At 35.8% G+C, this 25,512-nt stretch overlaps 1 protein-coding gene across 18 annotated transcripts in view; it reads right to left on the bottom strand.

Annotated features, from left to right (window-relative positions):
• The window catches only part of GPHN (gephyrin), a 259,406-nt gene that overhangs the window by 105,160 nt on the left and 128,734 nt on the right, over window positions 1-25,512 (bottom strand). For 11 of the 18 annotated variants that reach the window (XM_048947456.1, XM_048947454.1, XM_048947447.1 and 8 more), the window contains 3 exons: window positions 23,967-24,059; window positions 15,463-15,501; window positions 1,791-1,885 (listed from right to left, as the gene is read on the bottom strand). In XM_048947456.1, coding sequence (XP_048803413.1) covers window positions 1,791-1,885; window positions 15,463-15,501; window positions 23,967-24,059 — 227 coding nt within the window. The remainder of the gene's footprint in view (window positions 1-1,790; window positions 1,886-15,462; window positions 15,502-23,966; window positions 24,060-25,512) is intronic. The other 7 variants (XM_048947457.1, XM_048947455.1, XM_048947453.1 and 4 more) reach the window with 1 other exon arrangement.

Raw genomic sequence — 25,512 nt, forward strand, 5'->3', positions numbered from 1 at the left:
AGGGAACACTGAAAGGTCTGTGATCCAACACACTCCCTGCTGGACCTCAGAGTTGGATCCCCATTATGTGCATCTCAGAGGCTTTTCATCTGTCATAAGTATCTGTGAACGTAGTTTACAAAATAATCCACCACTTTCTAATGCTGGTCCCGTGGTCAGGAAGAGAGCCAATAACTTCACTTCTAAAAGTTCAAGTGATAAAATTCCAACAAGTGTTCAAGTGATCCAACATTTTCAGAACAGCATGTGATTTACGAAGGTGTCACCTTAATTTTGCAAAATGAAGTTGTGCATTTTTTCTTTTTTTGGTAAATTACATGCATAAGTAGCTGCAAGAGCTCCATTTTAAAATTAAGTCAACGACATTCAAGCTTGGGATAGAAGAATTCACTAAAAAACTCCTTCACAGCACATATGCTTAACTTAATGTTATGATCTGAATAGCGCTATGAAGATACTGACCCTTTGTAGGCCAATTACATTTAGACCTGAAGTAAAGGTTTTCATTGGAAATTTTTTAGTTTTAACATGATTGCATGAGGTATCTTGACATAACATTTTCATTATAGATTCACAGAGGAGTTATGTTCCACCATTGTCTTCAATGACTATTTTGAGCTTGAGGTTAAGGAACATGTTCTTGCTGTATGTACAGAAGACAGACTGCAGTCCAGCATTTTGGTTCCACTACCATTAAAACATCCTTTCAGCCATCCTGATCACATCACATCCTAAATCAAGCTTGGTTATTCAGTGTCATCTAATTGCGTACCTTTTTCGTCATCAGAAACAGAACAGCTAAATTAACTGTTCCTCTCTTTGATATAGCTTTGCTATACTTTAATTTCAAAATATGTAAAATATGACATAAAAATTATGTCAGATGACAAAATGAAAATGCTTGCTAGTTTTGATGGAATCTGAAAATATTACCTTGGTAATGCTATCATTTGAGATACACAAAATGATATGTAAAGTTTTCAAATACTTTGCTGAATTTGTAAAATTCTCATCTAAATGTCCTTTAAAAATCAAATCATCTGAATAGGGAGGTTTAGAGAGATTTGAAAGTGTCTCCTTTATATATTACTGATGTAATTATTGTTAAGATCTTATTATGCAATGAGAAGAAAAAAAACTCTAACAGCCCCTTACCTTGAAATGACATACAAGCACAAACTAAATCACAAAATATATGTTGATATTAATAAATCTATCATAGGAAATGATCCATAATTCAACTCCTGAATGAAATACGGGGTAACAAGAGGTGTCACTGATAAGCAGGAACATGGGGAATATCTGTTGCTAACTATTCAACATGAAACACTAAAATCTAGAATTTAATGTATTGAATCTGAAAGCATATCCAGAGAACTTCTGCTGATACTAGAATAAAAGGAAAAAATAATACATTTATATTTATCAAGTTCTTTTGTTTGTTTGTTTTCTTTTTTGCATTTTAGTACTTGATGAGCAACATACAGAAGAATTCTTCACTCCCACTGAAATGTCACAGCTCTAGGGTGAAAAGACAGCACGCATCAATATTACAAATAGCTTAGCACAGAAAACACATAAAGATGCTGTGTTTAAGAGAGACTACAGAGGGAATTAAATAAAAGAATGCAATTACCATTGTTGGAATTTGACCACTTCTCTAAAGTTAAGACTTCTAGTTCTGATAACATCAGCAATCTTCAATTATTTTTATATAGTCATCCCATCCCACTATCTTGTATATTTCTAAGGAAATAGTTTGCTTCATATTCTGAAGGAAATAGTCTTACCTAGAGAGCATGCCCAGAGGAGTTACATTAAGTGATCCCATCAGCATTGCAAGGGCCATCCCTGGGGCTTCTCGCTCTATTACTTCTTTAGTGGCCTGCAACCAAAGATTAAACAGCAAAGTGAGTGAAAAATAACAAGGACTAGAAAAATGTTAAATAAACTTAAATTTGGGTAGGAAAATCTTTTTTTGTTTGCTTCAGAGCCAAAAGATGTCCTTGATAAACTCTCAGCACTGGAATATGTTGAAGGATTTTCTCTTGGTTGTGTAAAATAGGGAAAGACAAGGGGGTGGGAAGAAGCACTGTTAGCTGTATTTATTGTGAGGACACCTACAGAAAATTTTAAAAGTCAAGACCCTATATATGGAGGAAATACTAATGAAGACCATATAAACAACAACTCCCTCTCGCAGAAAGGAAAGAATATTTGTGAATAAGCAAAGAGTAGACTGTATATAATGATTTGTTCTTTCTCCCCAATCTGTCACATTTTCCAAGTGAGATTTCCCAAGGTTTAAGAAGGGCAAATAGGTTTGTGCAGAAAACAAAACAAAAAAATTGCAAAGGGAAACCCATGTAGCAGGAAAGCAAGAAAACAGTAAAATGGTAAAATGATAATGGCCAGAGGCTGACGCCTTCCCATTTGATCATGTCAGCAAAACAGCGATTCCAAACAAGCTGGTGGCTTTTATTCACAAGCAGTTTCTATGCTGTGGGCACTGAGAAGCCTGGAAGCAGAGTCTGAAAATACTTCTGTGTTAAGTCCTTTTGTTATACAGGGTATCGGCTGTGAAATGATTTTCCACGAATAGTCACAAACTTCTGTCTTTCCTTTCTAACACAAACTTTCTTAAATGCCCAACTTGCTCTGGTTTCCGAGCCTCCAACTTGTTTTTGGGCAAAACACCTCAAAGGAAGGTTACAATCCTACCCTCCTTCCATTTCTCTCACCGTGGTTGCTTTTCATTGGAACACCTTGATTCCCGTTATGATTCAAGATTCTACATTGCTTGTCACAACTAAAACATTTGCAATGCTCATAAAACTATGAAATCCACTGTAAAACATCCAGTCAAAGTACTGTGCTTTAATGGCACAGCTACCAAGACCGAAAAGCAATGTCTTAAATTTGAGGATACACTGAATAAGCTAAATATTCTCAGCAGTTTGATATATTAAAGAATATAATGGAAGAAATCCAGACAAATGATTCTGTGGGAAAGATTACATTACAACTCAGTTCTTAATACTTTTATAAGCTCCCAGTTTACAAAACAATGCCATAAAGAAGGAAAACACAGCTTAAAAGTTTTTTCAATAGCATTCCTATGAGAAGGATCCAGTAATCCAGGCATGTCCAAGCCATGGTTCAGTTTTGGTCACCCTGCCCTGCACTGCCCAGTACTGGGTGCATACCCATTGGTCACAACAGTCAAGCCATCAGTGTGCAATTAATTCTGTCTGAGCTAAAATCAGGGCACAAGGAGGGCACAGTGAAGTGCTAATTCAAGTTATGGGAAATAAATCTATGTATTTTGATACACTGGTTAACCACAGTCCTGTGAACGGCAAAAAAAAATATGCAGCTGTGTTTTCTATTTTGATAAAGAAATTTAAGAATAGGCTTTAAGAGCGCTGAAAAAAAAAAAAAGTTGTGTTTTTTTTTGCATATTTGTAATTCTGTTTTCAATTGCCATAAATAAGTTACCTGCAAATTTTCAAATGGAACATATTGAGTTGAGATCATATATGCAACTCGAAGAAAAATGTGACTGTGTTTATTATGAGCCCTATATTATCAGAGAAAAAAATCCCTCCCTTCACAGTCACACCGTATTCATGTCATCACTTTTGACTGTACGTACATTAGTGAACAACTGTTTTCAAGGATGAAGGACAGGAGGAGAAAATTTCATAAAAATCTCTGATGAGATCTTGAGAACTCAGTAAGAATTGCAGCCACTTCCATAGAACATTTGTTGCATTTATTGCAAATTTGATGCATTTGTTTTACAAAATTACAGTCAAATATCCTACTAGATTTATGTTTTTCTTCTTTGATTTGAATAAAAAAAATACTAAAGAGTATAAAAAAATTGTTACTTATACAGAGGAACTATATTATATTTATGAAGGAAACCATGAAAATAATGCCTTCTATTTTAAGATGTCAGCCTACAATGTCAGAGGTAGATGTTGGTGGTATGTAGAGATTGAAACTTCCCACCAATATTCCATTACATTCTGTTGCTGTGTTACAGATGGCAGCAGATGGGCAATCTGACAACATGGCATCTGACATGAAAGAGCTACGAAGCAAAGATGTGGCCCTTAATTCCTCCACAGGGAAAAAAATTGCACTCACTGGCATTCATTGATGCTTGCTGAATGTTTATGGAGACCAAACAGTGGATGTGAGCACAGTGCAGTGCTGGGTGGTGCATTTCAGCAGTGATGACCCTAACAGTGGGTCACTTCTCTTGTTGCAGATTTTGAGAAGCAGAACATGCAGGCCCTTGTTCACAAATGCATAGCTAAGAGTAATGACCCCATTGAAAAATAGCATTATGTAGCTGAGAATGAGCTTTATTAAACAGTGTTGTTGTGCTCTTAGTATCTGCTGTAGTTTCCATGAAAATAGATAGGAGGCATTACTTTCAGAGCAACCGATATCTGTGCAACCCAAAACAATTCCTCTTCACCCAGTGTGGCCCAGGAAAGCCAAAAGGTCGGACACCCATGCCAGTAGTCACACAGCAAGAACACTTGACAGGAAGAAACACATGTATCAGAAAAATGAAAACAAAAAACCAGTGCAAGTATTCCACTGGCCCTTCTCAAATATTACCACTAACATTGAATGCGTTTTAGAGAAATGTGTCAGTATCAGAAGGCATCAGACACAACTACCAAGTAAATCATCAGGTATTTTACCAAAAAACAAACTTGGTATGTGCTGCTGTGGGAAACAGGAACCTTGGTTTATACAAAATCAAACAGTTTCAATTCAGTAGCTAATAGGACAGTCTATGATTTCCAGCAAAATCTACTCAATGGTATGGGCAAAATTAAAATATCTGCATTGAGGAAGAATGCCAAAAGGTACCCGCTGAGGTATTAAATTAGCAATTACACATTAAAAATTCTGAAGAACGATGCTCTGCAGTGCAGCAGGGACATTTTGCTGACAATGAAAAACTTGGTGAAACATGGAAGTCTCTGTGTGTTCATACACAGTAAGTGTATACTATGCCTTTTATTTTCAGCTAATGCCATGCTTCAAAGATATTCAAAACTAGTTTTAAATATAAAGTGCATTTTGAGATTTCTTTTCTGCCCTTGAGCACAGTGACACTTTGAAGATATCATTAGTTAAAATTCTAAATAGGCTTCAAAGGTAGTACAAGATGCAAAAGAGTTCCACAAACAATGACCCTGCAGCTCCGGGACTCCTTCAATGAAATTCAAGTCCATTCTCTAACTTCACAAGAAAAATGACCTTCACAAAATGTCACTGCTAGCAGCCAATGTGATTATTAAAAATGTATAAACATTTTGCAGTAGCAAAATCTGAAAGGGCAGAAAGTCCAAGTAGCAGTACAGCCCTCAACACAAGTTTCTAAAAATACTTGTTTCAAAATATGTATGGTTGCATTCATTTCTGCAGGCAGACTGCTACAGACAGGGGAATGCTTCCTACAGTCTAACTGGACAGATGTAACCAAAATGGCTGCTGCTAAGTAAACATCTTTTACAGTGACATCTGCTCTAGGGATGTCCTTAAACAAGCTTTATTTAAATAGCTTTATTTAAATGTGTGGCATACAGAAGATGGACTCACCATCACACCAGGAAGCCCATTCTGGCTTACATGAAACTATGGCTTTACATGAAACTGGCTTACATGAAACTATGAATGAAATTAAGGATGCTGCAGTGATTTACAGATTGTTTGTATCTATCTGTAAGTCATCTATTAGTTTCACCTAAAAGTATACTGAAGTGCTGTTGGACAAGTTTTCTAAAACATCTTTCAAGACAGAAGGAAGCGTGGAAGAGAGATGTGTGGAAGTCCACACTGCCTGCATCCCACTGGGGAGTTACAGCCTTGCACCAGTGCACAGAGGCAGCCTGTTTAACAGTGACCCAGCTCTTCTATGTTTTACCAATACTATAGCAAGGTTGAGTTAAGATCGTAAAAACTTTGCTTCATGGGCAATTTCAAATGCCTTTAATGATACTTATAAAGAAAATCATCAGGTAAGCACCTAGCTTATTGAAGCCAAGACCTTATAGCACAACTCAGTTTTCTTCAGTCACTTGATAGGATTAGAGGATGACTGGGCAAGAAATGTCCTGAGCGTATTAACAGAAAAAAATAACATATATGTTACAGTAATGGACAAAACTGAAGCATTCTAATGTAAACGTAATCAGATGTTTTCAGGGTGTGACAGACTTACCAATAGATATTGTTTCAAGACAATATCTGATGGTTTTCAAACATGTAACAATTCATGACTTTTCCCTGTTTGACATGAAACTCAGAAATATGTAAAAGAAAATACTGCAACAGAGTTGTTGGTAGCCTCACCACCAGTCAGCCCTTGCCTGCTGCACGGAGCCATGGCACTGGCACCTTCTCCTCTAGAGAGCACAGTGAGGGCTAGGGAATGAAGTGAGTAGGATGGAAATAAGGCTGCACAAGGTACCAGGGGCATGAGGGGAAAACTCGTAAGGAGGAAAATGAAAAACAGAATTCTGTACAGCCGTCAGACTGGGGGGGGAACCAGGGAAAGAGAGAATGGGACTTGAAGAAATGAAGTTTCTGCTCCTGACAGAAGTGGCATTAACAATTAAATAATTATTTTGAACTACCACTTTTCAGCATTCAGTAACAACGTCAATGAGAACATTTCTATCTCGCTGCTATATGAATAAATCCAAATACTCTGAAACATGTTTTTGATAGTATTCAAAGTGTCTTTTTATTGGAGTTAGAGCATTATGTTCCCAAACCAACTGATATATTTTTAGATACCTTTGACGTAGTTGTGGTTGCTTAGCAGATGGCTTGCTGCCAATTGGTTTGAGAGCTCTCTGCTGCTTCATTGCCTTTCTTTTCCTTCATATAAATTACATTAGGTGAAAGCCCTTCCAGGCAGCTTGTAAAGGATATACCCACTGCAGACTGATTTAATTATAACACCTAGGACTCTTCTTGAAATGCTCAGAAACTCCTTATCTTTCTCTTTCAGGTATTAAATATGGTGAAGTTTGACCTCTTACCTCTAAGTAGTGATCTGACACATAATTTTATATACCCTTCAGCAGTTTCAGGAGAGTAAAACAGTTCTATCTTTTCAACTAAAATGCAAATATGAGACTGAGAAGTCATAATAAATTTGATTAAATTAAGGTGACCGAGATTGCCTCTGTCAGGAAGTATTATTTCTGCTGGAAAACTTCAAATCTATGATTCTGCATAGCATATCATAAAGTTGTTTATGCAAATTAATGAACAAATTTATATTTAACAGGCTATAGAATTAGCATAGGTAACATATTATTGCATTGTGGGTTTTACACTTAATACAAAAGTCTTAAAAATGTCAAATCAAAGAAATACCTATCCATCTGCCCTCTCCACCAAAACTTGCAGACCACAAAGTCAAACCTCAGAAGAATGGATGAAGAAACTATATGGAGATAGATCAGCCAAATGTGCAATAGAATTTTCAGTCATGGCTGTTAATGAGATGTATAAGATGTGTATATTTTAGTAACAAAAACCGTCTTGCTCAGCTTGCAGATGAGATACCATCTTAAAAATCATTTGGTATACCTCTGCTGGAGGGAGTTCAGGTGGCTGTAATTCCTTTTCACAAGTCAGCAATTGGAGCTTATCGTCTACTTCCCTACTCTCATCTTGTGGGCGAGAAAATAGAGCTTACACGGAGCTAGACTGATCACAGCTTCTTATCTAAAATTCAGTTACATATTTCTTCTCTTAGTACAATACCAAGTAAAACTTGCAGCAGTTTGTTACTCTTAATGTGCTGGAAAGTTACTGGATAAACATCACTTTTCAAGCACTCATTCCTGCCATAACACTGTCTTTCCTTGACTTTTTGTTATACTATGCCCCCAATATCCTCTGTGATGACATTTTGTCTTTTCTGTGGATGGAAGGCTTAACAAGAACCATGTTCTCTAATGCCCTCCAAAATCAACTTTCTTCGGCTGACTATTTAGTTAATTTGAAAAATGGATAAATTTTTACCATATACGCTACTGCTGCACTGCAACCAAAGCTGAGGCAGTTATAAAAGTCACACAAACTGCCAACAAAGTCAGCAACTTCCTAGTGATGTAAGCCATCATATCAGTACTATATAGAGGTACCTTTTGAAGGTCTTAAAATAACTTTTTTTCAGTGCAAGATGCATGGAAGCTTTCATTGTTGCATTTCTAACGTGCTACAAGAGTATCCGCAACAAAAAACTCATACTAAAATTCAAACCATCTACACTACACTAACAATTAGACAGAGCAACTCTGGGAATAATATTAAAGCACAGAAGGTGGCAAACCCAGGGTTGATAGTTTAAATAATCTCAGAAAAGCCCTGCTATTTCTGTGCCAAGGACCAATACAGAATTCTAAAAGGATTTGCTAGAGGACTATCCTTTGTTCTTTTACAGTCATATTGTACAGACAAAAATAGCCCTCTACTGTCCTCACACAAACTGGCAGAGTTTATCATTATTAATACTGAACACACTAGTGTTCATGCTGCAAGAAAGAAAGAATATGCTAGCATGATCAAAGAGAAGTTGGAATTCAGAAGTACATAGAAGATGCACATTTGTTGCATTCATTCCTAACATGAAGGAAGCAGACATTGTGATGGGTCAGATCCAGGAGTATGCTGGGGGTGATATCACCTGTAATCACATTAATCACAGGTCCTGGATAACAATGAGTAGCCCACTGATGGCCCTAACACAACACTGGGGTGCTGCAGTCAGACATACACCAAATAATGGCTGAGCTGTGACACATACATGATTATGATTATTGCTTTCTTCCTGATGTCAAACTAGTTGTCACAGACCATTGAAGACAACAACAATGCCTATACCCCACAAGCAACAAGGATCTGTTCCTTGGTGGATTCCAGGTGGCTGCTGTCATTCTAGAGCTTTTGACCAAATGCACACTCACAGAAATGAACCTGCCCATATTCACTTAATAAGTATCAGCCTGATAGCCACTGTTTCCTCAGCAACAAGCCATCCATAAGTGCTGCTTGGATGGGTCTATAAAACCTGTCAACAGCTTTATGGTGGCTTATTCTATCAACTTCAGTGGAATTCTATCAGCATGATTACTTGTTCTTTTTTCCTTCTCTTCTCCCACCTCAAATCAATGTACAGTCAAAGATGGATGAAACCCTGATTAATGCAGTCAACTAAAAATGAATCTACAAACCAATGTATCTGCACACATCAATAACGTTTCCACTGACAATAGGTCTGCAGCACAGGAATACTGATTTGAAGTTTGCTTGCTTTCTCAGCATATTCACAAGGACTCTGCTGCCAGCAAGATCTCAGACTTCACAGAATGACCTTACAAAATTTACCCATGTCAGGAACAGAAGTGTCACAGCAATTACTGCTGATAGATTAGATTAAATACAAACTCTCCATTTTTCCCTGTATCCATGATTCCTTGTGCTTGCAACTTGCCTTCAAATTCCCTCACTCTCTTCACTGGGACTCAAGATACCATTTATTGTTACCTAGTGCCTATGGCATGAGATCCTGAAGCCTGGAGCTAATTTCCTATTCATCCTGTTTATAAAACAATGTCAGCAAATGATTCTATCAAAACAATTACACTGTGTGTACAAAAAAGAAATGCCACTGCTTGACAGAAGTACCTCTGACAATGCCTCAATAACTTCAGCATGACTAAGCAATTAATATGTTTAATTGTCGGACTCCAATGATATTGCTATTTTTTACGTAGGAGTATAGATGATAATAAAGATCAAACCCAATAATATTTACAGTAACTTTCCTTAGAGACCTTGTCTTCTTCAGCTGAAATCAAACCACTCAACAGATTTACTTCACAGTGTTCAGCTTCATTTTTTGCTTACAGCTTGCAAAATGTACTGGGGAAGATGCTTCACATTTTTATATATAGTAAACTTAAATCAATACAGTAGAAAAACCAACACTGTGGGATTTGTAATTTGTATCTGCACCTCACCAGGTCTGTAAGTTTTCTCTCAAATCTGGCTGTATTTGATTTACATAAACTTCATAAATCAGTGATTTACCCAACTCATTTATACAATAAAAGTGTTAATGAAATTGTTGCAACTCGGCAACCAAACAATATGCAACTTCTAAATATAACTTACAGTATACCTTAAACGTTAATAACAATCTTTTTTTAATCTTGACTGCTAAACACAATTTTCAGATAGTGTTTATACCATCCAAACTAATCTTACATTTGCAATACTGCTCATCCCTATACATTGTGATAAAACCAACAAAATATTCATTGTTAGAAACAGTTAACCAAGCAAAGAAAATACTTAATAAATGCTTTTATGCTCTACGAGGGAGGCATTTATACAGCCCACTTGATCCAGCATGTTAAAGTTGTATAATAATATGTCCTAAGCCAGCGTCAAAAGATAAAGTATTCACAAATGGGAGAAGTTATAGGATTAACTTGTGAAAATGATCATTGGAAACAAGTCCTTGCACCTGGTTCCAAAGCAAGGCCAAGTGGTATTTCCTTCTTCAGTCCTATTTTTAATGTGCAAACTGTTGTGCTTCCCACCTCAACTCCAGTTCATGTAAGAATCAATCCCCAGGTGTTCAACAGAAGTAGAAAAGATGAAGACAAGCTGGTAAAGGTAGTGACACACCACTGCCATTCCAAATACACCACTAAAAATTTATGTTTATATTATCCTCTTAATTTCCCTCAAAGCACTTCAAGCTACTCTATATTTAACTCTATATGCAAGAATTTTACAATATATTACATAATTACATAATATTTACAATTTTACATCTCTAAATAAGTAATTTTGTAGCTATTTGAGAACAGCGGGAACATTGTCTGTATTTGCTACCATCCATGAAGTACAAACACTGCCTACAGAACTCTGGTGAGCTTTTGCCACATCTCTTCCAAAAAATTTTGAATCTAAAATCATCAATGTTGAAGATTTAAAAAAAAAAAAAAAAAAAAACAACAAAAAACAACCTCTCCTAAAATGCATTTTTACAGTACAAAGAATGGTGTATTGAGCGATAACTTTTCAAGCATTTACTTTGACAACTCAAGAATTACTAAAAGCACTTTCTCTTAAGATTGCCTTAAATAGTATCTTCACTGTCCAAATAAGTAGTAAAGTATGGTGATAACAGCTTTCAGGAATTAATGCCATAACATAAAAACTCATAAAAACTATTATTCAGTGAGATCCAGTAATGCAATTCACGTGTCCGGTGCATGAATAATTGCTGATGTAGATATACATGAGTGATGTGCTCACTGGAACTGAAAAACTGAACAGACTTTGAAAGCAGAAGTGATTCCAACACCTTCCTGAACAGTATTATTTAATTCCTGGCATGAATAATATCTTTTGTTCTCCAAGATTCTCATGGACATAATTAGATGAAAAAGTTTTGTAGAGAAGATGAAATATGACACTCTTAGGATAACCTTATCATGGTCTAACTGTCCTGTAACTGACAGATAGTATTTAAAGAATACATTCAGTTCATTACCTATCATTTGACTTCACCATTTTAAGCTGTAAGATCTGAAGGTATAATTCAACTGTCTTGCAATAGCTCTCAAAGATGGACCATGACTATTTTACCTCCTATTACTACCAGAGCAATGTGCTCACATTCTGAGAACAGCAACCACAAATAGCTCTAGAGATATTAATTAAAGAAAAAAATCAGACATCAGGATTCTATAGAGTATATGTAGATGATGAAAGACAGTAATGCAGAATAACACAGAAACCATAAGTACCCAACCTTAATTTCCCAACGCTATGTGTCTGACTGAACCAAGTTAAATTTAAAAAATCGTTTTGTTTTTTTTGTGTTTTTGTGTGTGTGTTTTGTTTTTTTTTAAATCGAGGAAAAGAAACAAGGATATAAAACATTATTGGGGAATATATTAAGCTGTTTTAAGAATGTGACAAGCTATTATTTGAGAAAAACACACAAGCTAGGATAGTTAAGTGCATCTTACTAACTTTTCAAATATCAAAAGAAAACTACTCTCTCTCTGAAAAGAGTGTTGATGAGTTAATAGCAGCTTCTCTTTAAGATGCTGCAGGAAACAAAATTACCAGGAGACAAAGAAATCTGCTTTCTATGTCCTTCTCATTCTTGGAATCTCCAGTGTTAAATCTGCATGCAATGTAGAAGTGTTGGAGAGAGAGAGAGACTGAAGTTTTAGGGTTTTCTGTTCATGTATTAATTCTATATACATAAATATTGACTCATCTGAGAGAAATACTTAGTCAACTCATAGAAAAGTGGCAGATAGCTGTTCACTTTTTTCACTCTTGAAAATGAAGCTGTTGCCCCTAAAACTCCTGGGCCAGATTTATAAGATAGAAACTAAAGTGTATTCTTTCAACTAAACATATATTTTTTCAAAATGACTAAAATGCTTTTGCAATAGCTTGATCACTACAGATGAAAAGCTCATTTCCTTCGACATTTTTACCATGAAGCTGCCTGAGTCAGCACTGCACCAATTTTTCCAGGAGGTACAATTTCAACCAGGAAAAAAGCATATGTTCAAGGAAAAGCACAGTATTTATCTATCTTCAGTTTCGGAATTTTTCTGCATTTTGTTTAAAATTTATACATCCATATTATTTGGAAACTAGCCATTTTTCTGAGTTAACATTAATTTAGAGAAACTGTTTTAATTGAAATGATACACCTGTGATGATATGACCTGCAGTTCTTGGGGTAAGAAATGAGGTCAAGAGCTGTCCAGCAGCCCTACAGTGCAAGAGTAAATGCTCCTCCTCTCTTCTCATCCTCACTTGATGCCAGTTCTCAAACAACATTCTAGGAAAGAAGCAAAACAAAGTAGCACCAAGAGTTAAAACCTTCAGAGAGTGAACTGCCACTGAGATCTTTTATCCACAAACCTCAACAGTGCGAAGTTGGTGGGAAGTGAGAGACTGTAAACCTGCTGTTTTTAAGAATTTGCAAAGTTGTGAAAAAATATGCTTGGAGAAACAGGGAAGAGTCGCTAAGAGTGAGAAGCCTAGGACACCAAAAGGTTGTTATTGTCCTGAAGTTCCTTGGAGCTGAATAAAGCAGTACAGCAGATTTTGAGAGTTCAGTGTGACATCGAGGAGAAAGTCCCTGCTGGCTCTCACTGTGGCTGTCTGCCACACTGGGAGCCATTCTCCATGGCAGGCTGGTGTCAGAAGCAAGCTGTGCTCTCATAGGATACCTCTCAGAGCCGACATATAGTCTGGCACAAGTGAAGAGGTACTCAGTCAAGGCTGCTGGCTTGCTGGTCAGGTTTAACATCAGTCAATGTATTTAGGATATCTCTGAAGATAGCAAGGAGACAACATGTACTATAAAACATAAAATAATGTACTGAGAGTTTAAAAGCTTAAGTTAATAGGATATGACAATTATTTTAAGAGAAGGAAGTCTTTATCATGAAATTACGACACGATTCATTATGAGAGAGTATTTACTCCAGTTCCTAGTTAGTACTGGATTCAAAAGCGTGATTTAAATTACAATCATTCACAGTATGTTAGAAACGGTTGCAGAACTAGGAAAACAGAGGATGAGTGAGTGGCATTAAAATAAAAGCAGAAAATTGTACTTCATACAGTAAGCTCTGTCCATGATTTGTGAACCCTCACCATGGATCTTACATTTGTAGTCAAGTCTTTGTTCTCAATCTGTGAAAAAGTGACAAAAAGGTTTCTGTAAACTAATAACCAAATATTCTTCCAGTACCAAAAGTTCAGCAGGGTAGGAAACAACAACTACAACACACTGCAGTCTGGTAATCACATACTGATCCAATGTCCTTTTTTAGGTTAGCTGCAAACTTGAGATTCATATAAGAGACTTGTAAAATTTCTTGCTTAACTCCTTTGATTCAGTGTTTGTTGGGCATAGCTCAACATTCAGCCATTAATCTCTATGAGCCTCAGTAACGCACTGCTTGCCTTTTTTTCCCCCTTTTTTTTTTTTTGTTATTACCTACCTTCCATGGGTTCTGCAAAAATTACCATATATAACATTAGGGATTTGTTTTAGTGCTGAATTTGATACTTAACACAGCATTTCCAAACAGTAATATACCTATCAAATGAGGTGATGGAGTAAAGATTAAGTAAGATTTAGGACCTTTCTTTTTTTTTTCTGTCTGTTTCTTTTTTGGTTTTTTTTGGGGGGGGGATTTTGTTTTGGTTTGGTTTTTGTTTTGTTTTTTTGTAAGGAGGGAGAGGGATTTGAGTAAGCAAAGTAAGAAAAAGCTGGATGCAGGTACTGACATCAGTTTTTGGGTTGGTATGTTGAACTGAATCGGATCATGAAGGAGTCAGATAATATTTTCTCCCCATTCCTTACTTTTCTTCTTAATTTTTCAGACTGATGCATATTTAGGAATAAAATCTAGGCAGGTGGGCAGGACAATGTGACAAAAATGCCAGGCATAAAAGCAAGTGGACAGGAATGCAAAAGAGCAAGTATCAGTAAGTAAGCAGACTCAAAGAGCAGCAAGGGGACACTATAATCAAGAAGCATGTGAAAGGCAGGAGGAAAATGCCAGACATTCAGCAAGTTGATAAAGCAGTATCAAACAGCAGGTGTGCCAAGCAGCAGAAGAACAACTCCGCAGTCAGCAGATGCACTCAGCAGGAAGGTGATGTCAGGCACTCCAAGTGGGAGACAGGGCAGTGGAAAACCATTGCCCACAAGTAATCAGATAGAAGGGACAATAAGGAGGCAGTACACGCCATACAGCAGATGGGCAGGGCAGGGGGTATTCAGTGTCTAGCAATTAGCTAGTCAAGAAGTAATGCCAGACAGTCAGGCAAAGGGCCAAGATTTTGGGAGGACAATGTCACACAGCCAGCAGTACAGAGAAGAGGACTAGTGAGTGCCAGGCAGTCCCCAGACAGGCAAGGTAGCAGAAGACCAATGCCCATGAATAATTGGATGCAGCTGTCAGCAAGGGTAAAACATAAGCCTGTTAACTAACTGACAAGGCAGCAGGGTGACAGTACTTTTGCAATAACTTAAGGTACCACGAGTGAAAAAGTCCCAAGAATCTAAATGCTCACCCTCTGATAATGCGATTAGATCAACAGAGTGAACCATGAAAATCCACGGGAGAATAGCACACAAATGGAAACAGCAGATGAGTCTGACCCTAGCACTTGGGGAGGCCGTGGGACCTTCCTATAAAACAAAAATATGAGAATCCACAAGAAAATCAAACAAATGGGAAAAATGCATCTAAGAGCTATTTCTGATGATGATTTAAAAAGCAAAAAAATACTAGCAAAGAATTAGTTTGGAAATGATTGGGTGGGATTGAAGATGTTGCTTACCCCTCTCTGGAGCCCACATAATGGGAATGTTGGGAATTTCTGCAGCAGAAAAACAGAAGAGAAAAGGGATTTCTAACTCCCAGTTCAAGGAAACCATGTAAATTTAGGACTGGGTAACCTCTTTGGGCAAAAAATAAAAATTCACCTGATTCTTTGTCCATCCCCAGATACATGCCTTTACTGAGGTTTGTGAAAAATTTAAGAAGCCCACATTCACTTTCATCTCATGACATCCCACCCTATTTCCCCAAACCACACTTACCTCTAGCACAACGTGTGTAAGAGGGGAAAGGGAATGGTCTTGTGAGCTCATTCCCATATCCACCGGAAAATAGCTTGTGAAGATGACGAGGAGTACCCATTAGCCAGTGTTGGCCATTTGTGAGATAAACTGAACAAGTTATCAACTGTTACTCATTACTAGCGTAGGCTCGTGTTTGAATTTGGCCTAGATAAATTCATACTCTACAGAATAGCTTTAGTCTTTTAAGTTTTGTGGGATAGTCTATGGCAAGAGTTGCAAAAATCCAACATATGATGCACGGAGCTCTCTTACTAAACATGGCTGCTTTTGTAATCAAATTCTTTTTCAGAAACACATAATGAACTCTAGAATGTAAGAACTGAGAAAACAGCAGTAATGAAATTTGGTAATTTAACTCATCTGTCATTTCAGTCATGGACTGTCTTCCTAGTCACCAAGAGGAAAGCAAACGGGAATCAAACTTTGCTAGCAATTTCTGTTCTCTTAGAAGCCTATTTTATGTGTGTACTTAACTGCCTACTCTATTAACTTCTAATACTAATACTGAAAACCTACACTCATTCTGATCAGGGAAGAACACACAACAGGAAGCAAACTCCACCCTCTTGTGCAAACTGTGAAAAAGCTCAGACACAATAAAGAAATCATTAGTACTAACGTGCGCTGCTGAATTATTAATTGGAAAGGTCACCGAAACAGTATAGCTACATATTCACAAGCAACAAAGTTTTTGAGAAATACATTACAGTAATAACAGGCTTCATTATTCATACTGATCCTCTGGGTACCAGCCATTCATTTGCCTCCCAGCCAAGTAAGGCACAGGAATAGTAGAGATTAATATAACCTTAGATGTAGAAATCACAGAATAGAACTTTCTTCCATATCAAAACTTCCCTGTATCAAACACTACTATCTGGGCATGGAATGGAGTAGCAGAAAATTTAAGCAGAGGAGGTGAAGAGATTTAAATTATATGACTAGTAAAGGCATAAACTAGCCAGGAGCAAAATAGTATAAATGACTGAGGAAGAGCAGGTAGTGATACTAAAAATACAGTGAGGTATTTTAGAGCACATAAGCACATCTGGCAGTTTTACCAACTCCTGATTTTCTGGCTAGCAGCCGCTAGAGTTAGCTGAACTGCATTAAGAGCAACATTGCTGTCATCTTATCTCCAAAAGTAGACCTTTCAAGGCTCAATGAAAATGAACTACCACAAACTGATCTTAGAGAACCACTGTGGAAGGAAAAACTGTACTTTCTACATCCAGAAGTTTAAAAATCAATAATAATTAGAACACAGCAGATTATGCCCCTCACTACTGATTTTGGTATTCACCCTACAAAACAATTGGGAAAAAGAACATATGCATAAGCATGAAGTGCGAGGAAGCTGAAGTAACAGCAAATAGTCTGAACTGAGGTTAAAAACATACTATTTTCTAACCGATATTTGATAAGACTTCTGAGTGACTATATAGTCATGTTTATCTCTCCAAATACTTTTAATTAACACTTTGCTGAAGAAGCTGCATTGTTCCATGCGGTAGGAATGTGCAGAAGCATGTACAGAGTTATCATCCAGTTCAGTTTTGATTAGTGGCTGAAAGCACTCCTGCACAACAGGCAAGGAGCAAATGAGAAATTTTCCACTGTTCAATAAGCATTAGTTCCAACAATAAACTATTCTAAATCAGTTATTTTGGTATTCTGGGGAGCTTATGCCAAAAGAACTAACTCAATTTTTCATATATCTTAAATTCAAATTAGCAGTTGCCTTCTAGTTATCATTTCTTAAAGCTGCTTCCAGAAAGAGTTTTTGTTAATTTTCTCCATATTGAATGTCCATATATCTAGAAAATGATAAATTAAGGCTGAGAATTGCATAATTACTGGCCTAACAGTATTTTCAATACTGTTTTAGTTTAACCTGATGTTTAATTTTGTTTAGTTCCCTACTACCTGTTGTGAAGAGATCTTCCAATGGTAATGCCTAAAAGGCAGAAATTCCCAAAGTCCCAAATTGGAAATTTCATTATGCAGAGGAACCAAAGTAAACAAAGATTTCTTCTCCAGTTACAGAAAAAAAGGACTGCAAGATCAATTCTCTGTGCCTAACTGAGCCAAGCCAGCTAATTTAACCTAATAAAGACACATCAGTATGAGCTCTGGTCACTACAATAAAAGCACAGACAATGTATCAGTAACGCCAATAGGAGGAGAACCCTTTCCTTTGATAAGCAGTAAACTACGTCTTTTTAAAAAAATGGTGTATTTTTAAAGTATTTGGGATTAGTGGGATATGAACAATTTGTCCAGTCACTTTCATTCTTAAATTACTTTGAAACAAAATTTTAACTGGAAAATTTATGATACAAAAGTGATATTTCCTGACATGTTACTGTGGCTTTTTTCTCACTGTATAAAATGTGTAAATTCCCTACTGGTGTTTGACCTGCTTTCTTTTTTTTTTTTTTTTTTTTTTTTTTTTTTTTTGACAGTACTTGCTTGTAAATATTCTGAAAAATAGAAAGTGGAACATCTACTTGGTAGCTCAGAGCACTAAGGAGAGATAAAACGAAGCAAATGAAATTTGATTTTCAAATGGTCAAAAATATCCTGAAGTGTTTGACAGGAATTCTATTATTATCTTTAGAATATGATGGTCAGATAGCTTTTAAAAGATTAAAAAATCAATTAAAGATTTTGAAATACCCCAACATCCTCAGCCAATGTCATCAATTTTTGAATTTTCAAAAAAAGAGAAGTAATTAATATGTTCTTTTGGAAACAGGACGGACAATTGCTTATCCACTAATTTCAGGACCCACTTGACTGAAATAGTCTCTTCATTTAACATGTACAGAACATTAGTTTAGAATCTAGTATGGCTTTTTTGTACATAATTCATTAATCCATTACTTTCATTAGGGATCCCACATAACTTGTTTTTTATAATTCGACAAACAATCCATTTTCATTTGACAGAGATGAAGCAGAGAAAATATAGCTTTTTTTTTCATTTTTTGGGGGGATGGAACTTGTTTGTATGTTTAGTCTCTTATTGTTTAAAAAAAAAATCCACACCAAGCCAATCCACACACAGAAAAAATTCCATTACGACTGCTTTCTTACTGGACTTTCCTGACTTAGGCTTGCCATCGACAGTTGTTGTTACATCCCTTCAGCAGACTATCAGAGCCTTTCAGTACCTAAGATTTCCTAAGCAGCTCCAACAAGAGAAGAAAAACTCTGCTTTTCAGGATTTAACGAGACAGCTAAATCAGCTAGGAATTTTCTAACATTGAGATGTTTCTGTAAGCTCACAGTGTTCTGCTGTTTCTCACGGACACTGGAAACTGTTACTTAGTAAAAACTGCTCTGCAATTGCTCTGCTGTAATACTGTCTTTCAAATCTGTGATGTAAAACCTGGCTATAGAATTACTGGTTAAATGAATAGAGCACACAAATATATCTGGATTTCTGTAACATCCAACACAGGGTTCTAAAACCTTAATTTTATTAAAAAACTAAATCAGAATGGATAAAGACTTAAACATCTAAGCTAGGAACTGTCTGGAAGTCTAAGAAAAAGAGAATGATGCCGTACAGAGTTGCTGATAAAAGTCTAATGTAACAGAACTCAGGATTTTATCACAGAGCAGCATACTCCATTGAAGTTTCTTTGTTGCCTAGATACACCTAGCAAGGTTTCGTAATTCAGACCCTTAAAGAGCAAGCTAGGCTGAAAATATGATTTCCAAGGAAATATGGGGTACAATAGTTCTTGAAAGGTCTGATGGCAAGTTACAGGAGCAGTAAGCATACAAGCACAGCATACCTCATCATATAATACCTCCACAAAGAAATTACACATAACAGGGAGTGAAATCTCCACGAAGATATACGGAAAACTGCAGTTCTAAGACAGACTACAAAAATACATGATGAAAAAGTTTTTAAAACTGGTGGGGAGATTGAATATTGATAGCAAAAAACTGAAACAACAGCCTGAGTAATTAGAGGTTGTATATTTCACAGTATTTCTACCATCAAATGACTGATGTCCCATACGAGGTGAAGACTTCATTTCTCCTCATGAACCAGCATGAAATGACAGACACTGTAAGAAGAGTTTTTTGTGGCTCAGTAACCACAAGAAGAAGAGCTGAATACTGTTAAAAAAGCATGGAAGCTCTCCCTTTCTCATAAGAAATGCTGCTAGAAATCTTGCTGGTTTGGAAAGGCACTATTTAAGCCAGGGAGGATGAAAATAACTACATAATAATTCTTCAGAGTTGAAATAATCGTATATGAAACAAAAATTGTTATGTGAAATATCTCTATAGATTTGAGTTAATCTGAAGGGAACACATGAGTTGCTGTGAGAATACATCTATAACATCACAAACCCCACTGTATAACAAGCACCCTGCTTCATTAACAAAAATGAAGGGAAAACAAACCAATAGACAAAGCATATAACAATTACAAACAGTACAGAATAGAATAGTAAATGCTCCTCAGGACAGTGAAATTAAAATAGTCTGTGGAAATGAAATGGAATTTGGAATTTTGGAATTTGGAGAGTGAAATTATTGAAGAAAAATTCGCATTAAATTCAAAGGAGAAACATAGGAAGCAGTAATAGTGAAAGACCCCTTAGGGAGCTGCAGAACAGAGGCAGTGCTTGTATAGCTAGGTTTGGAATATTTTATCCATTCTGAGCAGGTTTCTTTCTGAAAAATGCTGACAAACATGAGTTCCAGAGAATAGTGTTTGTTTTGTTGTTTTTTTCCACGGACTTCTTTGATGAAAGAATAGTGAAAAGGTGCGCATATATTTTCAGATCAAATGAAGACAGGCATGTCTTTAAATATATTTTTTAGAAGTCTATAAATATTGTAGAACATAATCAGCAAGAACTAAAAGGTATATTCGTCACTTTTTCCAGAGCAGAGGAAAAGAAGTAAAACTATAAGAAAATATCTGCAGGGGTTTTCCATGGTACGAAAGAGCTCTTCTGTACTTCTCTAAAAGTATTGTCTTAAAATTTCAGAGCTGACAATTGTCTGCAGTGGATTTGAACTATTTGTGAATATATGCAACAACAGCTCGAAGATTTCTAGCATCAGTCTAGCCTAGGTTGACCACCTATTGCTGTTACCTAAGTAAATAAAATTAGTTTTATATGGAGGCTAACAAGACTTGTGAGATACAGGAGAGATGTAGGAGAAGAAAACAGCCAGAAGACTGTTAAGAGATAGGCAAATGAATACTGCAAAAGAATAAATGTAAAAGTAGAGATGACAGGAAACTAAACAGAATGTCTGAATGCATTTTTCCTTTTGTACTGATTGACAGCAATACAGAAAACATGTATCAGAAAGAAACCTAATGATCAAAAATTTATCACGTTTAAATATTTGTTAAAAAATACTGTATATTTTCATTAACATCATGTAAAAATTTTTTAAGTATTGTATTTCCAAGTGGAAAATGTCTGCATCTGGAAATAAAAAAATTCCCCACATAACTTGGAGAATGCGTAATACCTTGATGTCTGCCCAGCAATTTTCATATATCAACAAAAAGCTTATATGAACATTTCCACTATGGACTGAAATCGTATACTCATAAACAATATGGAAGATTAAAACGATAAAAAAAAAGAAAAAGAAGTTATAACGACAAAATTAAGCCTCTGCTTTTGACCAAGAACTGTCACGATAGTTGAGGGATTACAGCATTCATTAATGACATCAACAAGGGTTTCCTTCAAATTCAGGTATCCACCGACTGTTTTGATTTTAATCTATCCACATTCAGTTCACCGCTTATAGTCACACAGACAGGGAGGCAAAGGATACTCCATCTGCTTAGCTCTACATCCACTACTGCAAACAGAAATCCTAACATCTAACTTGAAAGAGTCTCTTCATTGACTCGCTAGACCTTTGTAATAAATTCAGGAACCAGAGATAGATAATCAAAATCAGATAGCATGAATACTCTTCAAGTCATCTATTTTGTTGCAAGAAAAAAAATTTTAAAGAAAAAAAAATTAATCAATAAAAATAATTTAACTTTAAGTAATTATTTGGGCTGCATATACTCTCAGAAATCAACTTTGTCTTGTACGGTACAATAGCAATTATGTATCAATGATCAGAATAGAAAGTAGAAAGCTGTGTTTTCTAGCTGAAATTATGGAAAAATTGAGAAGCAGGATATAATCATTTCAATTGAAATACAACCTGATGGACTGCTATCACTAATCTCAGGAAAAACGTTCAAATGCCTTCCCCAATCAGATTCAATTATTAGTATGTTTAAAATCATGCCTTAAGGATGATATCTCACTAGCACTGTGTCATGATTAAATCATTTAAGTAACAGTTCAGTAATGACATGTGAGTATGTTGTACAAACACCATACATGAAAGATAATAAAATCCACTCATTACACAATACATGAGTTTTATTAACTCGTTCCCACAATTAGTTTTTCTGGAAGTTTTTTATTGCACATTTGATGTTGACATTGAATTTTTCCATTCCAAGTTATCTACCTCCTTGACTCAAAACAGATATTTTACTTACAACGCGTTTGAAAACTGATTTTCTTCCCTTTAAGCACTTATATCAATGTGCTGTTATTATATAGCATGAGATTAAAAGAGCTAAGATAATTTTTAAAATGGGTCTCTGTAGCATCTAATCTAGTCAAACAAATCATCACCACCTGTATTACATAATTAGTTTGAGTAACAGCAATGAATCAACGTAAGGAGAATGCCAGCTATTTTAATGTCAAGTTCTCATTTGTTAATTCCTTGGCCCCAACATTGCTTGAGAATCTATAATTCATTGTAAGTAGTTTGAAATGCTTCCTCTGGCACTACTACTCGACTCTGCATAAGTTAGTAAATCAGAAAAATTGGAACAAAAATTACACCTTTTTACACAGTGCTGGTATACAGTCTTGTAAACCATTATGCTACTTTGCAATTAAGAGACCGGTGGAATCAATGCAGTTTTCATTTTTGTGTTGCTTTAGCAATGTCAATCACCTGTAAATTCACTTTCACTAGCTAGTATGCTATCAGTTATCTTGTGCTGTCTCCATTTTCTTTTACAGAGATCCTTAGTTTTTAGTTAAGGTTTCTAGCATACAATCTAAAATCATCAGAAATACACAAGCATTTTGTTTACATTTTTCTTTTAGTTACACTAATATTATACAGCAAATAAAAAGCATTTAAATATTCCTAGTGAAAATAAGTTAAACTGCACTCAAGTTTAACAGAACGCTTTTGTAGATAAAGAGGATTGTAAGCCTGTTATGATGGACTAAAAACTACTCTTAAATTGTATGCAATCGTAAACTCACATGAGAACTTAAGTGAAAACTAAATATAATAAATTATAGAAATAAACACTTCAGGCATTGAGTTGTATTTCTGCCCTTCAGTGAACATAAGCATATCAAAAGAGGTATGTGATTTTATAAGTTCAAATTCACCTAAATTAGAGCCACAAATACCAAGTAATTCAATAACAATTATCATTTCATGGCCATAAGGTTATTTGGTTAAGTTTTCTTCGTGTAGGTGCTTTGTTTTTTTTTCCTTACCTGAGCTCCACAGACATGAAAAATAACTGAATTTCCTGTGCAACATTTACTGATGCAGGTTACCTCCATTTCTGCCCGTTTAGCTTTTTTGATGATGTGGTTTCAAGTGAAGCAATAGCAGTTTTACACAGTTTTTCTCCCCTGTAATCTATCTCCTACTTTCTAACCTACAAAGTTGTCAACACAGAAGCCTTTAAGAGAGAATTAAAGGAAATCTTTCATTTCACTTTTCTTGCATGGAACACAAGAAATGTGATATAGATGTTTTTGCTTAGCAGTGCTGTCCTGCAGTGCTAAGGAAAATTACACCAGTGCTATCACAATTCTATTATGTTTCTACTGGAACTGGAAATCCATTTTACTATGTCACATTTTAGTCTGAAAACTCTTTGGGGTCAGAAACCAAGGTCATATTAATTCTCTTGTGCTGTATTCCCTATAGCATATTCTCCTTCCAAATTGTGTATCACCTGATCTGACTGAAGATACTGCCAAGTTAAGTTACAGAGGAAACTTCAGAAAGAATTAACATTCCCACCCCACAAGTCATACATTTCTACATCAAAGGGCATGTTTTTCTTATTCCAGGAGTAACTCACCTCTGGGGTGACATCTCGTGGTGCAAATCCTGTCCCTCCAGTTGTTAAAATCAAATTAAGTTCCTTTTCATCACACCAATCTATCAGCGTCTCCTGAAAGAGAAGATGAAAGCTGCCAGATTCAGCAAGTAATACCTGGGATACATTTACTCAGACAGCATCTAAAGAATTGTCTTGAAAATAAACAGAGAGACACAAAATAAATCAAGGGAATTGTAAAATCAATCGTGGCATTTTCAACAAATACTCAACTGCTATAATAACCATCTTATGGCAGAGTAATACAATCAGTCATAATATTTTTGGAAGTGGAAAGTAGAATTCTGTTCTCCATCTCTTGTTCTAAAATGGAAAACAAGAACTCATGGTTGTTCATTTATATCAGTGTTTGTCTGGATTCTGAGATATAAACACAATTCTTCAACACACATAAGTAGAGTACGTGCATTTAATTCAGGTTATATGCTTGATTTTCACAACAATAACTTTAGTTTTTGTTTTGCTTTACTTTTCAACAGCCTGAACAAAGAAAGAACTGCTTATTTGTAAGTCTGACTATAAGACGAAGCAATAATACACCTGATACAGCAACCCATATACTGCTTCTCACAACTAACTTTTCTTTATTTCTTATAACATCTCAATAGGACTGCACATGCTGATCCCAAAGCTGGAAAAAGAAAGCTTCAGAGATCTGTCATGTACATGAAATATCTTACACTACCATAGAACTCACAATACTAGAAAAATGTTAAGTTTGATTTGCATTCATTTTTTAAATGACATTTTAACCTACTTTTCAAACTGTGACCAAAAAAAATGTAACATAAGCAGAAAATGTATTTAGCCTCAATGTGATTATATCACTTATCCTTTGTATGCTACAGCAGGCAAGCAAAGCAGCTGAGCCTCTCCTTGGAGCTCCAAATTAACTGATGTGTACCCACATACTACATAGCAGAGTAACCACTGGCAGAAATCAGACTGATTGCTTATACAGCTATCCTTATTCTCTTCAAGTTAAATGAAGGCAACTGCAGCAATTGAAATTGTTAGTTTTCAACAATACAGATATGCACCAGAAAAGCTGTTGTTGGTTTTGTGGTTTTTTTTTTTAAACAGATTATATCTTCTCTGAGCTTTTATCATCTAAAGACATATTTATCTTGACTCTCAACATCAGCAAACATCAGGGTACACTTGAGAGAATTTCAGCATAGAAATGTTGTTTAGCAAAGTGAGAGCTTGACTTCATATACATATATATATATATATATATATATATAAAAATTATATATATATAAAAATTACCATAATCAGGAATAAATTGTGAGAATAAAATAAAAAGAGACATAGTGAGGGTTTTATGAAACATTTATTTTTAGATAAAATAAAACCTGACAAAATCCAGCAAGGTTTCAAGTGAAAATAATTCTTTCATCTGTTCTTATACAGCTCAATAGTACTCCAGTTAACAGGAAGAAAAACCACAACATTGTGATAGCAAATAGAAAGCTACAGAAATCATTATGCACCTTGACTTTTC

This window comes from Lagopus muta, chromosome 6, assembly GCF_023343835.1.
Source record: "Lagopus muta isolate bLagMut1 chromosome 6, bLagMut1 primary, whole genome shotgun sequence".
In the NCBI taxonomy this organism is placed as follows: domain Eukaryota; kingdom Metazoa; phylum Chordata; class Aves; order Galliformes; family Phasianidae; genus Lagopus; species Lagopus muta.